This window comes from Scyliorhinus torazame, chromosome 5, assembly GCF_047496885.1.
Source record: "Scyliorhinus torazame isolate Kashiwa2021f chromosome 5, sScyTor2.1, whole genome shotgun sequence".
NCBI classification, from domain to species: domain Eukaryota; kingdom Metazoa; phylum Chordata; class Chondrichthyes; order Carcharhiniformes; family Scyliorhinidae; genus Scyliorhinus; species Scyliorhinus torazame.
The window spans coordinates 105,015,405-105,031,976 of record NC_092711.1 but is presented as its reverse complement, the minus strand read 5'-3'; the positions used below and the strand labels follow the sequence as shown (position 1 = coordinate 105,031,976).

Here is a 16,572-nt window from a genome sequence, read left to right as displayed (position 1 = left end):
TTTCCTGGTGACCCCGCGGTGACCTTTCCACTCCCCGACGGACCTCCAGCTGTTTTTTTTTCGGCCGTTTTTTTGCTCACCCTCGACATTTTGCTTTGGGTTTTTTTTCCCTCCTGTGTCTTCTCGGTGCCTCCTCCGTGCCTTCTCCCTTCTTCTGCCGCCTCCGCGGACCCTGGGACCGGACTTAAAGCCCCGAAATTGCCGTTCCCGAGCGGGGGCTCTCCATTGTGCGGCTGCCTCCCGCCCGCCGTCACCAGAAGTCCTCCAAGGGAAGTGTTGTTAAGTTCATAAGATATAGGAGCAGAATTAGGCCATTTGGCCAATCGAATCTGCTCCGCCATTCAATCATGTCTAATCTTATCCTGGCCGTAATTCCACCATCCTTCCCATTCTCCATAACCCTTCAACCCATTACCAATTAAAAATCTGTCTAACTCCTCTTGAAATTTACTCACTGTCCCAGCATCCACCGCACTCTGGGGCAGTGAAGTCCACAGATTCAGCCCTTTGGGAGAAATAGTTTCTCCTGAACTTTGCTACCTTCACTCAGTCATCCAGCCTGTTAAGACACCAACAAAGTCACACTAAGGAGAAGGTTCACAAAGGGCCGAGATCAACATCGACGCTGTGGGAAGGGATTCACTCAGTCATGGTATGAGCTGATACATCAGCAAGTTGTCAAGTGCCTGCAGGGATTGGATTTTGTTGTTTGTGCTGCTGTTAATCAAATCCAGGATTGATGGTCTGACAATATCTGCTGATGTTAACAAGCCCTATAACTGGCTACAGTTAAATACTTTCAGATGTCACTGATTTTCAGAGCTACAATGACCCATTTTAAAAGCACCATCTGTGATATTCTCCTTTCGTCACCAACTCTCTTTTTTAGGTTCATGAGTTTTATTTGTTGATGCTTTAAATCTGGTGGAGTATTGATCCCTCAACAAGTTTACAGATGTTACATTGCACACCATGAACGCCATCCTACTGCATTGGTTTAAAATAAAGATTATGATTTTACCAGTGACTTTGGTATCTTTTATAATTACACTTTGCAAAAGATTTTACAATTGGGTAGGGTGCATAAATATAAAATCTTCCATGAAAATGGTTTAAAACATTTCTAGACACCACCATGTGATGGTTCCAGCAAACAACTTTAATAACTAATCACAATAGCTTGATAGCCAGACCCAGATCTCAACACGGATTGAAGATTAAACAGACCTAAAAGGAAGCGTAATAAAACCCATCACCCTACACTTAACATTGCCCCCCAAAAATGCAACTTTTCCTCCCTCCCCGACACAAACTTCAGAGTTCAGTATATTCATACACATGGGCATAACAGAAACAAAATGAAATACCATGGCAATTTTCAGAGTATTTACAACTGGGAAAGCAAAGTGTGCTTAAAAACGGCAACATAATTTGAAGGACCTGTGAATGCTCTACAGTAATGTACACTCAAACTCACACAAGGCACAAGGCAGCAATACCCAAGAACACAAACACTGCTACACATTAGTGGAATTATAATTTACAGTAATGGGCATACCCATAGCTCAAGTATTATCATTTACAGTGGAATAAATATGTACTACTATTACTTTTATGATACGTACCTAGGTAAATGCAGAAAGCTAGTGTAAAGCATATAGATTAAGTGTAAGTCCCATATATACGACAGTTTGTTCTAGACTAATTTGAAATAAAGGGGCAAATTGTATTATGCAGTTATCAGCTCGTGATCTCAAATTTTACTTCAAAACGTCCCGGAAATGAAAATCGTTTTTGTCACAAGTAGACTTCAAATGAAGTTACAGTGAAAAGCCCCTAGTAGCCACATTCCGGCGCCTGTTCGGGGAGGCTGGCACGGGAATTGAACCATGCTGCTGGCCTGCTTTCAAAGCCAGCGATTTAGCCCTGTGCTAAACCAGCCCCAAAGCGGTCCTTGTCACTATAGTTAATATTTTCACCATACACTTTGCACTCAATGCGCACTTCCGTATTCTGTTTGACGTTTATAAACTGAATAGCAACAAAGAACTGAAGGTATTTTTCCTGCAGACGCTTGCCATGTATGGGTAGTACTGCAAAGGAAAGCCGCTGAATCCTCCAAGTCCAAAGATGTGCAGGTTAGGTGGATTGGCCATGATAAATTGCCCTTAGTGTTGGGTGGGCTTACTGGGTTATGGGGATAGGGTGGAGGTGTGAACCTTGGGTAGGGTGCTCTTTCCAAGAGCTGGTGCAGACTCGATGGGCCGAATGGCCTCCTTCTGCACTGTAAATTCTATGAAAACTATTTCACAGGTCCAACTTTATCTCAGTCTTCTTTCTTTGCTGCACAATGAATGGGAATAATAAACGGATTATAATTGATTTGCAACTCTTCTGCAAGTTCGGTGGAATTCTTTGGAGGCCCGGGATAAAAGTTAAGAATCCTGTTGAGCTTCGGAACAATTCGGGGTTTTCAGCATAACCGTAATTAGGATCATTTAATCCAGAGCAAGTCTTAAACCACGTCCCGTAAAATCTGCACGCTCTCTTCTGTCCTGAATCATCCAGTGGGCCTGCATGAATGTAGGCTGGAGGAATCTCTTCACAGTTCTCAAAAGGAGTGTTGCCACCCTGACTGGAGTCATTGTAAAGATCCAAGAACGTGTTCAAACTTTTCGCAAAACTTTCGCAGGAGTTTGGGTCTGACATACTAAAGGAACTTTCTGTTTTGAACAAATACAGCGTTTGTGATAGTCCTGGGGGTGCAACTCTGTCTTGGTGTTTGGGTTCAAATGGACTAATCGTGAGCAGCAGCGCTTGAATGGTTCCAATGAAGATCCCAGCGAGGCAGCCGTAGAAGATCAAGAAGAACCAGAATATCTTGAGCCAACGACTGCCGGTCCTGCCTAAAAAGTGCTTTTTTATTTCGGAATCCCAGAGGAATTTCTTCCAGTCTCCACCTGCCTCCTTGCCCTTGGCCCGGGCCCGGGCCATGCTGTCTCGAGGAGGCTGAGCGGGGGATTGTGGGAGAGTTTGAGGAAAGCTTGGCCTCGCTGTTGAGCTGATGCTGGCCGGCGGCGCGCGCACTCCCTCGCGCGGCTGCCGTTGCTTTTCAAACAAGAAAGGGACGGGGCGGGGCGGGGGGGGGGGGGGGGGGGCGGAGGAAGGGAGGGGGAGGGGGAGGGGCGCGGGCATCGGTGGGGGCGGGGCGGGCGGGAAGTGGAGTTGAGAAGCTCCAGGTGTCAGGAGTCCCGCGGAAGGTGAAGCTTCATTCAGGAACTCTGAACAGGAACAAGACAATTCTGAACTTTTACTTCAATCCTAAATTGATGTTTGATCCAAAATCTACAATTCAGAGTTTGAAAGGTTCCACTGATTAACATCTCCAATTAGAAAGTGCTGATTAATCCTTGCTGACAATTGTTACTCACACATTCCTCACAGTAACATGTCCATTGTGAAATGACATTATCAAGGAACATTAAACTAAACTGTGAAATATTTCACAGGCACATCAATAAAAACTTCATCAATCAACATTGATATTGATGAAACTTGGAAGTCACTGAGTTCAATCATTTCTGACACAGCAGCAGCAGCCAGGGTTAGGGGGATAGAGCGGGGGAGTGGGCCGAGGTTGAGTGCTCTTTCACAGGGTCATTGCAGACTCGATGGGCTAAATGGCCTCCTTCTGCATTGGAAAGATCGTACAGGATTCAACGATAAAGATGGAGCGCACAACACAGACTGGTTTGAGAGCCACTCAGCAGAGATTAACCTGTCATTGAAGCAAAAATGGGTCTGACCATCACCAAAGTCGTTCCCCTGAAATCCCAGATGGTGACATCCTGACGGATGTGAACAGATATCCCGCTAGGTTGAACATGACTGTCAGCTGTAGACATATCCCAGTCTCTTTCTGACGCTCCTGCAGCTTCCAGTTATGGTTAAGTTGGACAAGGCCATTGATTGCTCAACAAGTAGAAAGGTGCCCGGCAAGGATGGAATTCCAGCTGAACTGCTCAAACGCAAAGTCCCATCGACTGTCACACCTTCACGACCTCCTTCCCGGTTGGGAGGCTGGAATCATTTCATGTGCATGATGCTAAAATCATCACAAATGATAAAAACAGCAGTGACAGAGGAAATTGCAGCAACTACAGGATTAGCATCACCAGGAAGACCTTCACTAGGGTCATGTTTAAAAGATTCATCTACTTGCAGACTGAGTGTATCCAGAAGCACAGTGCGGTTTCTGTGCTGACAGATCTACAGTGAACATGATCTCTCCACACACCAGTTGATAATGATGCTCCTTCATTAAATGTTTTCAAGATAAAGGTAGATAGTTTTTTGAGGAATAAAGGGTTATGGTGTTTGGATGGGAAAGTGGAGCTGAGTCCACAAAAGATCAGCCATGATCTCATTGAATGGCGGAGCAGGCTCGAAGGACCAAATGGCCTACTCCTGCTCCTAGTTCTTATGTTCCTTTATAGTCTGTGTTGTTCTAAATGATGACATTATTAACCTTCTCCCTAACTTGTCCTGACCCTTCTGCTCGTTCACCAACTGAAATCAGGGACTCCTTGTTCTCATGGTGACATTCCCTGTCTGCCGAATTATTCCTTTAAATCAGCATTATTTCATCATGTTGCCACATTTCAGTAACAAATGTTGAAATGTTTGCTCCACACCCACAGGGTTAAAGCCACAAACAGAAAGGTCCAGTTTTCTCCTGGAGTTTGAGACAAATCAGCTTTCGAAATGATGCAGAGTTTCAGCCAATAAGGGAGATCTGGGCTCAGCCCCGCCCCTCATTCATTCTCATTGGTTGGAGGACCAGCTGCTCCTGCTTGGTTCGCCAGTCTCGCCCCCCTCTGCCCATTGGTCCTGAGCTGCCGTCAATACTCCCCGGGTATTGTAATCTGGAGCATGCGCAGCGCCGATACTGGAGCGATGTTCTTGGGGTGAAATTCTTCGCAGTTCAGAATTATATATGATGTGGAGATGCCGGCGTTGGACTGGGGTGGGCGCAATAAGAAGTCTTACAACACCAGGTTAAAGTCCAACAGGTTTGTTTTGAATCACTAGCTTTCAGAGCGCTGCTCCTTCACCTGAGGAAGGAGCTGCGCTCCGAAAGCTAGTGATTCGAAACAAGCCTGTTAGACTTTAACCTGGTGTTGTAAGACTTCTGACAGAATTAGAAACTGCAGGCGAGCGGGGAGCGATAGTACTGGCGGGTGGTTTGTGAGGCTTCATAAACACCCGGTGTAGGCCCAGAATGAAAAGCTACCGATCCGCATTTGCAAACAACCACTGTGTTCCCGTGCCGCCCCTTCAATGCGGTTCTCCGATGAAAGGCCCAGGTTAACGGCTGCCATCTTGCTGAGGGCGATATGCTGCAGTACCAGCCCGTACCAGCCTCCCCGAACAGGCACCGGAATGTGGCGACTATGGGGCTTTTCACAGTAACTTCATATGAAGCCTACTTGCGACAATAAGCGATTTTCATTTTCATTTCATTTCAGTGCACCTGTGCGGTCATTGCTGAGGGAGTCTGAAGGTGATCCAAGCCCCGCCCACTCGGTGCTTCAAGCCCCGCCCCCTGACAGGAACATAGTTTCACCTCCAAGGTAGGAATTTGTTATTTATTCTTTCATGGGATGTGGCGAGGCCAACATTTATTGCCCATCCCTAATTGTCCTTGGGAAGGTGGTGAGCTGCCTTCTTGAATCGCTGGAGTCCGTGTGGTATAGATACACCTACTGTGCTGTTCCTGAGGGAATTCCAGGAGTTTGACCCAGTGACAATAAAGGGACAGTTGAAGGGGTGGCACGGGAGCACAGTGGTTAGCACTGCTGCCTCACAGCACTTGGGATCCGGGTGCGATTCCGGCCTTGGGTGACTCTCTCTCGACTTTTGCAGCCTCCTTAAATCTACTTCACATATTACTTCTCTACCCGAGTCATACATTCAATCCCGTCATCCTAACACATTCATGTTGATTGTAAATGGTTGGGAGCCCAGCATTGATCCTGGTGATATTCCACTTGTCACATCTTACCCACCCAGAAATTACCCATTTATACCTGCTGGCTGCTTCCTGTTAGCTAACCAATCCTCTATCCATACTGATATGTTGCTCCCCACACAATGAGCTCTTATTTTGTGTAATAAGCTTTGATGTTGCACCTTGGGACATACCTTCTGGAAATCCAAATAAAGCACATCTACAGGTTCTCCTTTATTGACATCCCTTGTTACCTCCTCAAAGAACCTTGATAAATTAGTCACGATTGATTCCCTGAACTTCATTTTCAAACTATGCATCAAAAGAAAAATCAAATCTTCTCTACCCCAGGACAAGTCCAGCAAATTAATGTATTTTCTGGTTGAAAGTTTATTGATGAAACAGAACATGGTTAAAAAAACTAACAGAGAATTGTTTGAGGATCAAAGACAACCAGAGAAAAAGGATGTTCACAATGTTCTGGTCCCAAATTGTTTTCCTTCAGCTCCTCTGTACCCTGTTTCTCTAACTCCCCGCTTTGGACACAGGAGCAATGAAACCTGGCAGTCGCATCACCATCAGCCCCTGTCATCCTCCACCCCTGATTAGTTGGAGGTCCATTTGCCAGTCAGGCCTCCAACACCTTCCTGTCTCTATTAGTGAACAGGCCCCTTTATTCTCAGCTACATTCAGTCCTCAGCTCCATCACCGGGCTGTCATTGACACGAGCAACAGAGACGGAAAAGTGCACGAGGGAAGTCAGAATTTGTGGATTAGGACCTCCATAAAGGTCAGCAACTTCTTGAAAAAAAATTGAATTCCCAGTCAACAAATTAAAGGATCACACAACGGGACTTCACGTTTTATGACTTTTAATGCAACAAGCAAATTAGAAGCTACTTTATCCTGCGCACAGAACTTTGCTCTTTTTAAATAATAATAATCTTTATTATTGTCACAGGTAGGCTTACATTAACACTGCAATGAAGTTACTGTGAAAATCCCCTAGCTGCCACGTCCGGCGCCTGTTTGGGTACCCAGAGGGAGAATTCAGGATGCCAAATTCATCTAACAAGCACATCTTTCGGGACTTGTGGGAGGAAACCAGACCACCTGGAGGAAACCCACGCAGACACGGGGAGAACGTGCAGACTCTGTACAACAGTGGCCCAAGTGGGAATTGAACCTGGGACCCTGGCGCTGTGAAGCTCCAGTACTAACCACTGTGCTACCGTACCAAAGTTACACAATCTAAAGTCGCACTGCACGATTATAGTTACTCTGCCCTGCAAGTCGAAATTGAATTATCTCAGAACCAGTCCAATGTAATGAGTCATTTCTGAGGATTCACTTCCGTTCTTTTCTTTTCACAGTCTGGCAGTCTTTAATCCCAGAACGGTCTTTCACAGGGAAAGATGTAATGAGCGGTGTGTCACAGGGATCAGTGCTGGAGCATCAACGTTTCACAATTCATATCAATGACTTTGATGACAGGACCAAAGGTATGGTCGCTTAGTTTGTTGATGATGCAGGCAAAAAGGAAAAGGAGGTGAGGTGATGTTGCTCGGATAATAAGGGACGGCATCAGAACATTAGTAAGGGTGGATCTCAGATCAGGAATACAAAATGTGGAATATGTTTGGGTGGAGCCAAGAAACAGCATGGGGCAGGAAACATTGGTAAGAACTGTTTCGGACACCAAACAGCAGGGGTTGTGTGGGATATGGTATTGATCGGAGATGAGAGAAGCTTGTAGCATGGGTAAAACATTATTGGGTGACTTCAATCTGCATGTAGACTCGGTTAACCTAATGGGCACTAATGCTGGACAAGTTTCTGGAGTGTGTTAGGGACAGTTATCTACAGCAGTAAGTTGTGGAACCAACTAGAGAACAGGCTCTTGTAGATCTAATATTATGCAACGATAAAGGGCTAATTGATAATCACGCTGAAAACAACCTTTAGGGATGAGTGACCAGAATATTGAATATGAGGTATTCCAATCTGAAGCCAGGATATTAAGTTTGAAGGAAATTTTGAAGGTCGAAGGGACAAATTAGTTGAGGTGGATTGGGGTAAATACATTAAAAGGTGTGACAGTCCACAGGCAATGGATAGACTTTCAATAATTATTTCACACTTTACGTTCCTTCAATAATAATAATAATCACTCATTGTCACAAGTAGGCTTCAATGAAGTTACTGTGAAAAGCCCCTGGTCGCCACATTCCGGCACCTGTTCGGGGAGGCTGGAACAGGAATTAAACCTGCGCTGCTGGTCTTATTCTGCATTACAAGCCAGCTGTCTTAGCCAACTGTGCAAAACCAGCCCTTAAGGCACAAGAACCTCAAAAGGTCAAAAAACCATCACTACCAGAGGAAGTGGTTTTGGATAAGATTGAAAGAAAAGGCCGATAAAGTTATCAGAAATAGGAAAAAACTTGAGGATTGGGAGGATTTCAGAATATAGCAGAGGACCAAGATACTGAGTCAGCGAGGGAGAATAGAATATGATTGTGAACTAGCAAAACACATACAAATGGACTATAAAAGGTTCTATCGGTACGTAAAAAGGAAATGTTTGTCCATTCCAGATAGAGTCAGGAGAATTTAGAATGAGGAATAGAGATCTCTACAGCCACCTCGTTCAACACTCTGGGATGTAGATCATCAGCTTTTGGGGATTTATCCTTCAATTTCAACCCCATTAATTTCTCCAGTGCTACTTTTTCACTAATTCTCATCTTTTCCTGTCCCGCGTGCTCACGAGTCCCTAGGTTCACTCGTGTTTTGTGGAAATTTTTGCATCTTCCTCTGTGAAGTCAGACACACATTGTTTAGTTTCTCTGCCATTTCGTTACTCCCCATTACAAACTCTCCTGTCTCTGCCTGGAATGGACCCACTTTGGACTTTGCTAATCTTTTCCTTTTCACATTCCTGTAGAAGCTTTTCCAGTCGGTTTTTAAGTTTCTCCCCAGTTTTCTCTCATATTCTATTTCTCTTTATCAATTTATTGGTCCCCCTTTGCTGAATTCTAAAGCAAGTTCCTAATCCTCAGATTTACTAATATTTTGACCATGTTATGAGCTTTTCCATTGATCTAATGGGATCTTTAACTTTTCTTGTTAGCCAAGTTTGCATCACTTTTCCTGATGGATTTTTATTCCTTAAAGAAATCTATATTTGTTGTTTATATGTGAAACAAAAGTCTCAAAAATCCCAGAGGACCATAGGCTGCTCTCCCCTTTGACAGAGAGAGAGCTGACTGGAGGTGATTTAACCGGAGGGTCAGCACACCTCAGACGAGGGGCCTGGTTGAGAAGGTGGCACCTTCTTGAATAACCTCAGCCAGTACGGGAGTTGAATCCATGGTGTTGGCTTTGCTCTGCATCATGAACCACTCGTCCAGACAACTGAGCTAACCGACCTCCTGATAAGTATGAAATAATTCCTTAAATATTCGGTATTCCCTGCACCAATCAGATTCCCAGTCCACCTCAGACTACTTGCCCTTCATACCCTGAGTTTTCTTCTGTGAGGAACACACAGATAAATTAAACAAAAGAACCATGTAACCACCAGGGTCCATCTCCATGGCAACGTGGCATGTTTTGTGGTTTTCCAAACAGAAATGGAAACTAAATATCTTCAATCTTCCAAACACCCTTGTGAAATTTGAAGCAAGGTATTAGCAACAAGGCTCAAAGAGCATCAGCCCATTGGAGGCAAAGTGGTGAGACCGGCCAGTCCAGCAGAAGAAAACCCTCCGACCATCCCCACTGACCACCTGTCAGAATGAACAAAATGCAGTCCTGGATGTGGAGCAGAAACAATAACAGCAGAATCCAACCCCTGTAATCAATTGTGAAATTGTTGGTGTCACAGCAGGTGCGATGAAACATGCAATACCGTCTCACACTGAGAGCAGGTGAATGGCCTCTCCCCAGTGTGAACTCGCTGGTGTCTCTGCATGTTGGATAACCGAGTGAATCCCCTTCCACACTGAGAGCAGGTGAACGGTCTCTCTACAGTGTGAACTCGCTGGTGTCTCCGCAGGGTGGATAATTGAGTAAATCCTTTCCCACACTGAGAGCAGGTGAATGGCCTCTCCCCAGTGTGAATTCTCTGGTGTGTCTGCAGGTTAGATAACTGAGTGAATCCCTTCCCACACTGAGAGCAGGTGAATGGCCTCTCCCCAGTGTGAGCCCGCTGGTCTGACTGCAGGCTGGATAATTCAGCAAATCCTTTCCCACACTGAGAACAGGTGAATGTCCTCTCCCCAGTGTGAACTCGCTGGTGTGTCTGCAGATTGGATAACTGAGTGAAGCCCTTCCCACACTGAGAGCAGTTGAATGGCCTCTCCCCAGTGTGAACTCGCTGGTGTGACTGCAGACTGGATAACCAAGTGAATCCCTTCCCACACTGAGGGCAGGTGAATGGCCACTCCCCAGTGTGAACTCGCTGATGTGAATGCAGGTGAGATAACCGAGTGAATCTCTTCCCACACACAGGGCAGGTGAATGGCTTCTCCCCAGTGTGAACTCTCTGATGTTTCTGCAGGCTGGATAACCGTGTGAATCCCTTCCCACACTGGGAGCAGGTAAACGGCCTCTCCCCAGTGTGACTGCGTCGATGAGTTTCCAGCTCTGATGGGACTCTGAATCCCTTCCCACAGTCCTCACATTTCCACGGTTTCTCCATGCTTTGGGTCCCCTCATGTCGCTCCAGGCTGGACATTCAGTTGAAGCCACTTCCACAGACACAACACAGGTATGGTCTTTTCCCGCTGAGTATATTGTGATGTTTTTCAGGCTGTGGAACTGGTTAAGGAACTGTCCACAGTCAGTTCACTGGAACACTCTCACTCGGGTGTGCGTTGTGTGGGTCTCGGTGCTTTTCCAGTCACACTGATGTTTGAAATCTTTAGCTGACAGTTTGGGTTATCTTTCTCCTTCTAGATTCAAAGGCCGATGATATTCAGGTTCCAAGGAAGGGAGTGACTGTCAGATCGAGACGTGATGATTGAGATTTGTCTATAATTCCACCTCGTCTAATATCCTGTAAAAACAATTTACAAAATTCATCACTGTCAGTACAGGATAGAAACTCAGAACAGACAATTCTAGTTTCTATGTCACATTTTTTCCTCTCTCTTATTCCCCAAAAGCTGTAAATCTCCATCCCACACAATCTCCCTCCATTCTCACTCTGCTGTATCTAATATTCACCCTCCCTATTCTCCTGAAGGTGCTGATTCAGGCTGATTGGCTGATCCAAGCTCAGCTTCCTGTCCAGGAGATCAAAACAAATATGAGCTGCAGTCGGCCATTCGGTCCATCGAGGGAGGCTTCGGGGCCTGGGGCCAATGTGGAATTCTGTCCAGGCAGGGATTCGCCCAGACGGGATACCACCATTCAACTGTGCGTCCTCCAAACCGCAAGTGCCAGCGGATCCGAGCACCACCGTTTTGAGATCTCGGATGGCATTGGCCACAAGCCGGATGTCCACCGCCGCACGTTGTGCTAACTCATGGGGTGTCAACCAGCCCATTCTTCCGCCACCCAGCACGTCCAAGATCCTGGTTAGCCCAGCAGCCACAGCTCGTCCCTCCGCCAGCCGCTCGAAATGGTATTGGTGGAGGTGCGGATTCCTGAGCAGAGCAGGTCCTGGTAAAAGACGGGCAGCGCCAGCGGAGGGTAACGAAGACCCTGCAGATCTATGAACAGGAGCTGCATGTCATAATTCAGGCCGTGCACATGGCAGAAGAAATGCATCGCTAGGACACACCATCGTGGAGGGGACTCAAAGTAAAGGTAACGCTGCAGAGTCTGAAGGCGGAGGTCACCACCTGGGTGCGAAGGCACAACAGCACCTGGCCGCCCTCCCTACGTGGGAGACTCAGAATCTCAGCAGCGACTCAGTGCAGTCCCTTGTCCCAGAAGAACTCTACAAGCATTGTCTGGAGCTTTGTGACAAAGTCAGAGGGAGGGGTCGAAGTGACCAGCCGGTACCACAACATGAAGGCTATCAGCTGGTTTATGACGAGAACTCGACCCCTGTAAGACAGCACTCAGAGCAGTCCTGTCCAATGTTTCCTGCGAGCATGACCTTGGCCGCCAGCTCCTGCCAGTTAGCCTGCCAGGATTCCTCAGCCGGGCAAAGATGTACTCGCAAGTAGAGGAGGCTGGGCCTGCTTCAGGTGAAAGGCCTGAGCTCCTCTGGGAGGGGGTCCGTCTGCCACAGAGTGACCAGGAGTCCGGAACATTTGGCACAGTTTATCCTGGCAGAGGACACGGCGGAGTACACAGCCTGGCACTCTTGCATCCTCCGCAGGTCAGCAGGATCAGTGAACATGAGGAGCACGTCATCAGGGTAAACCGAGAGGACCACCCCAATGCCCGGCCTGCGCAGAAGCAGCATCGACAACCTCCTCCGCATGAGGCGCAGGAAAGGCTCCACGTAAATAGAATAGAGTTGACCAGGCAAGGGGCAGTTTTGACGCACTCCTCCCCCAAAGTGAAGGGGCGCTGACAGGGACCCATTGACCTTAACGAGACACTCTGCGACAGTGTACAGAAGTCGGATCCCGGCGACAAAATGTGTCCCGAACCCGAATGCTTGCAGAGTCCTGCATAAATATTCGTGATCCTCCCTGTTGAACGCCTTCTCCTGATCAAGGGGCAGGAAGGTGCTCGACAAACCAGCCCTCTGGGAATGATGGACCAGGTCCTGGACCAGATGGATGTTGCTATGGATCGTGCGACCCGGGACCGTGTAGAACTGGTCAGGGTGGATCATGTGGTCCAGCACAGTGCCAAGGCACAAACACATCGCCTTGGCGAAGATCTTGTAATCCGTGCTGAGGAGGGAGACCGGACACCAGTTCTTAAGATGGTGGAGATCCCCCTTTTTTGGCAGCAGGGTAATGGTGTCTGCAGGCCATGAGAGGAGCATCTTCCCGGTCGTGATACCTTTCCCCAGGATCGCCGCATAGTCACTCCCCAGGACATCCCAGAACGCCCTGAAGAACTCGACGGTCAGCCCATACACCCCAGGTTTTGCCCCTGGATAGACTGTCGAGGGTGCCGGTCAGTTCCCCAAGGCTCATAGGGGTAGAAAGTCTCCCGGCACCCTCTGGGTCGACCTGCGGCAGGTCCTCCCACAAATCTCTGCAAGCACCTGCTGCACAGATGCCATCGGGACATGGGGCAGATATGCCCTTGAAATGTAGAGGCAGTCGATTCTGGATGCTCTGACCCCAGGCCTCATTAAATTGCAGGTGCTGGAGTCAGGATGGATAGTCCACCAGACATCCACCAAGTCAAAGAACCCGAGCAGGTTCCTTAACTTCACCACCGCACGAGAGCTGCACTGGGTACGAGGCAGTCCTTTGTTCCGAGGGTGCAATTAAAATTCCACCCCCAGGATGATGCACTTTTCCACAGCAATGGTGCCAAGATGAGTGGACACTTGTTCGAAGAAAGCCGTCTTCTGCTGTCCAGCCTGGGGAGCATAGACATTCACAAGGTGAAGTACCTCAGCCCCCTCGTGGACCGTCAGGTCGGGCACTGGCCCCTTGACCCCAAAGATCTCCGCTGAAAATGTGGGGTCAAAAATAGAGCCACTTTGCCTAAATGTGAGGTTAGGTGACTCATGTAGACACCCCTCACCACTCCAGGAGCCATGTGGCTTCATCTCCCAGAGCAGTGTGGGTTTCCTGCAGGAAGCACGCCGCATACTTCCTGTCCCGGAGGACCAAAATGTTCTGGAACCTGCAGGGCGTGTCCCTGCTGCCTTTGATGTTGTGGTTGACTATGTCACCACCATGTCAGCAGTAAAGTGCTACCTTTACGTTTCTATTGTTCAGAGAGAGCAGAGGAGCGCGGGCCCCAACTCTCCCTCAGGAGTCCAGTGAGGAAAGATTTCAGCCAACGCTGCTCAGTCATGTTCGTGTCTCCCACCTCTTTAACGTAGGTGCGGGAAGACTTAATGAGCAGTGCCACAGTTGCACAGTGGTTAGCACTGTTGCTTCACCGTGCCAGGGTCCCAGGTTTGATTCCCAGCTTGGGTCATTGTCTGTGCAGAGTCAGCACGTTCTCCCTGTGTCTGCGTGGGTTTCCTCCGGGTGCTTCAGTTTCTTCCCACAAGTCCTGAAAGACGTGCTGTTAGGTGAATTGGACATTATGAATTCTCCCTCTGTGTACCCGAACAGGTGCCATAATTTGGCGACTTGGGGCTTTTCACAGTAACTTCATTGCAGTGTTAATGTCAGCCTGCTTGTGACAATAAAGCTTATTATTATGTCCAACCACCGGTCGAGATCTAGCTGCACTCGGTTTCGGCGACTAAGGTTGGCATATAGAAAATCCCAGTGTTCCCCTCAGGAGATGAGGGGCGACTTGGTGTCGGGCACGAGGGAAACCACCGCCTCGCTACAGATGGACTCAAAATCATCCCCCGTCCTCCCCACCGAGCAGCCGTTCTCATCCAGGCAGTCGGACCAACTTCTCAAGAGCAATTACAGTTGAGCAATGACTGTTGGTAAAGCAGTGAAGCCCACCTCCTGTGAATGAATAAAAGAATATTTAGTGCTGATTTATATAGATTTTTGATCGACAAGGGAGTGAAAATGAAAATTGCTTATTGTCACAAGTAGGCTTCAAATGAAGTTACTGTGAAAATCCCCTAGTCGCCACATTCCGGCACCTGTTTGGGGAGGCTGGTACGGGAAGTGTAATGGGGACAGACAAGAAAGTGGAGTTGGGGCCATAATCGGGTCAGCCATGATTTAATTGAATGGCAAACAGGCTCAAGGGTTCAAATGGTCTGTTCCTGCTCCCAATTCCTGTGTTCTTCTGGTTTTACAAAAATGATGGGGGAAATAGGACAAATTGGATTTCTCCATTAAAGAGCTGGCACAGACCTAATGGGCCAAATGGCCTCCTTGTGTTGGAGTATTCTGTGACTTTTTAAAATTCATATGTGGTATGTGGGCATCGCTGGCTGGGCCAGTATTTATTGCCAATTCCTAAAGGCCGTTGAACTGAATGGCTTCCTCGGCCATTTCAGAGGGCAAGAACAACCACATTGCTGTGGGTCTGGAGTCACATGGAGGCCAGACCAGGGCCTTCCCTAAAGGACATTAGTGAAAGATGGGTTTTACGATAATGGTTTCATATTTCAGCATTGGACTTATAATTACAGATTTTTTGTTAAATTCAGGTTCCACTGTCCACCGTGGTAGGAATTCGAACCTGGATTCCCAATGAGTTTTTACGGACACTAATTAGTCATTAGCATATCCCTTCCTTTTTAAACTCTATGCTCAATCATTATTTCCTTAATTTGCAGCTATTTCCTGACCATCACCATTTTCACAGATCCCACTTTTCCCCATTTATCATTTGCCTTCATTTTTACAGACGCTCCCTGAGTGAGCTCCACACTGCCCATGTGAGAGACGGACCCGGACGCCAGGGATGAAACCAGGGAGTCGAGATTGATGCGGGAAATAATATTCATGGTTTTGTTTGAATTTTTTTTTATTCTCCTCCTTTTTCACATTTTCTCCCACATTTACATCCATCAACAATAAACAATAATCAGCGAGATATGTCAGTCCCTATAATAACAACGATCCCATCTACCCACCAACCCCAAACCTCAACCCGCATGTTTACATAAACAAATGGCAAAAAGGAATCAGGGATTACCCATAGTCACCCTTAATCTTACACAGCCCCCCCTCCCCCCACCACCGCAGGTCTCCAACTCCTCCCGTCCACTGCCTCTTGTAAAACTCCTCCTCCCAACCTCGGTTCCTTCCCCCCAACTTTCCACCCCGGCTAGACCACTCGGACCCTGTTCTGCCTCTACACCCGCGCGCAGTGATACAAAAAAGAAGAAAATACAATCATGAGGTTACATCGGCACATGGCCATTCCCCAATTTGTCAGTTCTGCCACAGTCTTTCTGCTTTCGCAAACTCCTCCGCTGCTTCCGCCGTTCCAAAATAAAAGTCCCTGAGCTTGTAAGTCACCCTCAGCTTCGCTGGATATACAATGCCGCACCGCACTGTGCTAATGTACAGTGCCCTCTTCATCCGGTTGAAGGCAGCCCGCCTCCTTGCCAGCTCCACCGTAAAGTCCTGGTATACATGTATAACAGCTCCAGCACACTGCACCACCTGCTTCTGCTTGGCCCAGCTCAGGACCTTCTCCTTCACCCTGTACCTACGGAAGCACAGAGTCACTGCCCTTGGCGGCTCACTCGCCTTTGGTACAGGCCTCCACGACCGATGAGCCCGATCCAGTTCATATCGGGAGGGATCCTCCCCCTCCCCCAATAGTTTTGCCAGCATCGCGGCAAAATACTCAGTCGGCTTCGGTCCTTCAACTCCTTCGGGCAGCCCCACAATCCTCAAATTCTGTCGCCTGGATCTGTTTTCCAGGTCTTCCATTTTTCCTCGCAGATCCTTGTTAGTATCCATCACCTTCCGCATCTCTTTCCCCATCGAGGCAAGTTGATCACCGTGCTGCAATAACGTCTCCTCCACTTCCTT

General features: G+C 47.6%; 1 protein-coding gene and 1 pseudogene across 1 annotated transcript in view; both read right to left on the bottom strand.

The window, feature by feature from the left end:
• The window catches only part of LOC140421576 (uncharacterized), a 37,070-nt gene that overhangs the window by 12,535 nt on the left and 7,963 nt on the right, over window positions 1-16,572 (bottom strand). The window contains exon 2 of the mRNA XM_072506371.1: window positions 9,921-11,069. Coding sequence (XP_072362472.1) covers window positions 9,921-10,748 — 828 coding nt within the window. The 5' untranslated portion in view covers window positions 10,749-11,069. The remainder of the gene's footprint in view (window positions 1-9,920; window positions 11,070-16,572) is intronic.
• Window positions 997-3,056, bottom strand: LOC140421577 (sodium/potassium-transporting ATPase subunit beta-1-like; annotated as a pseudogene).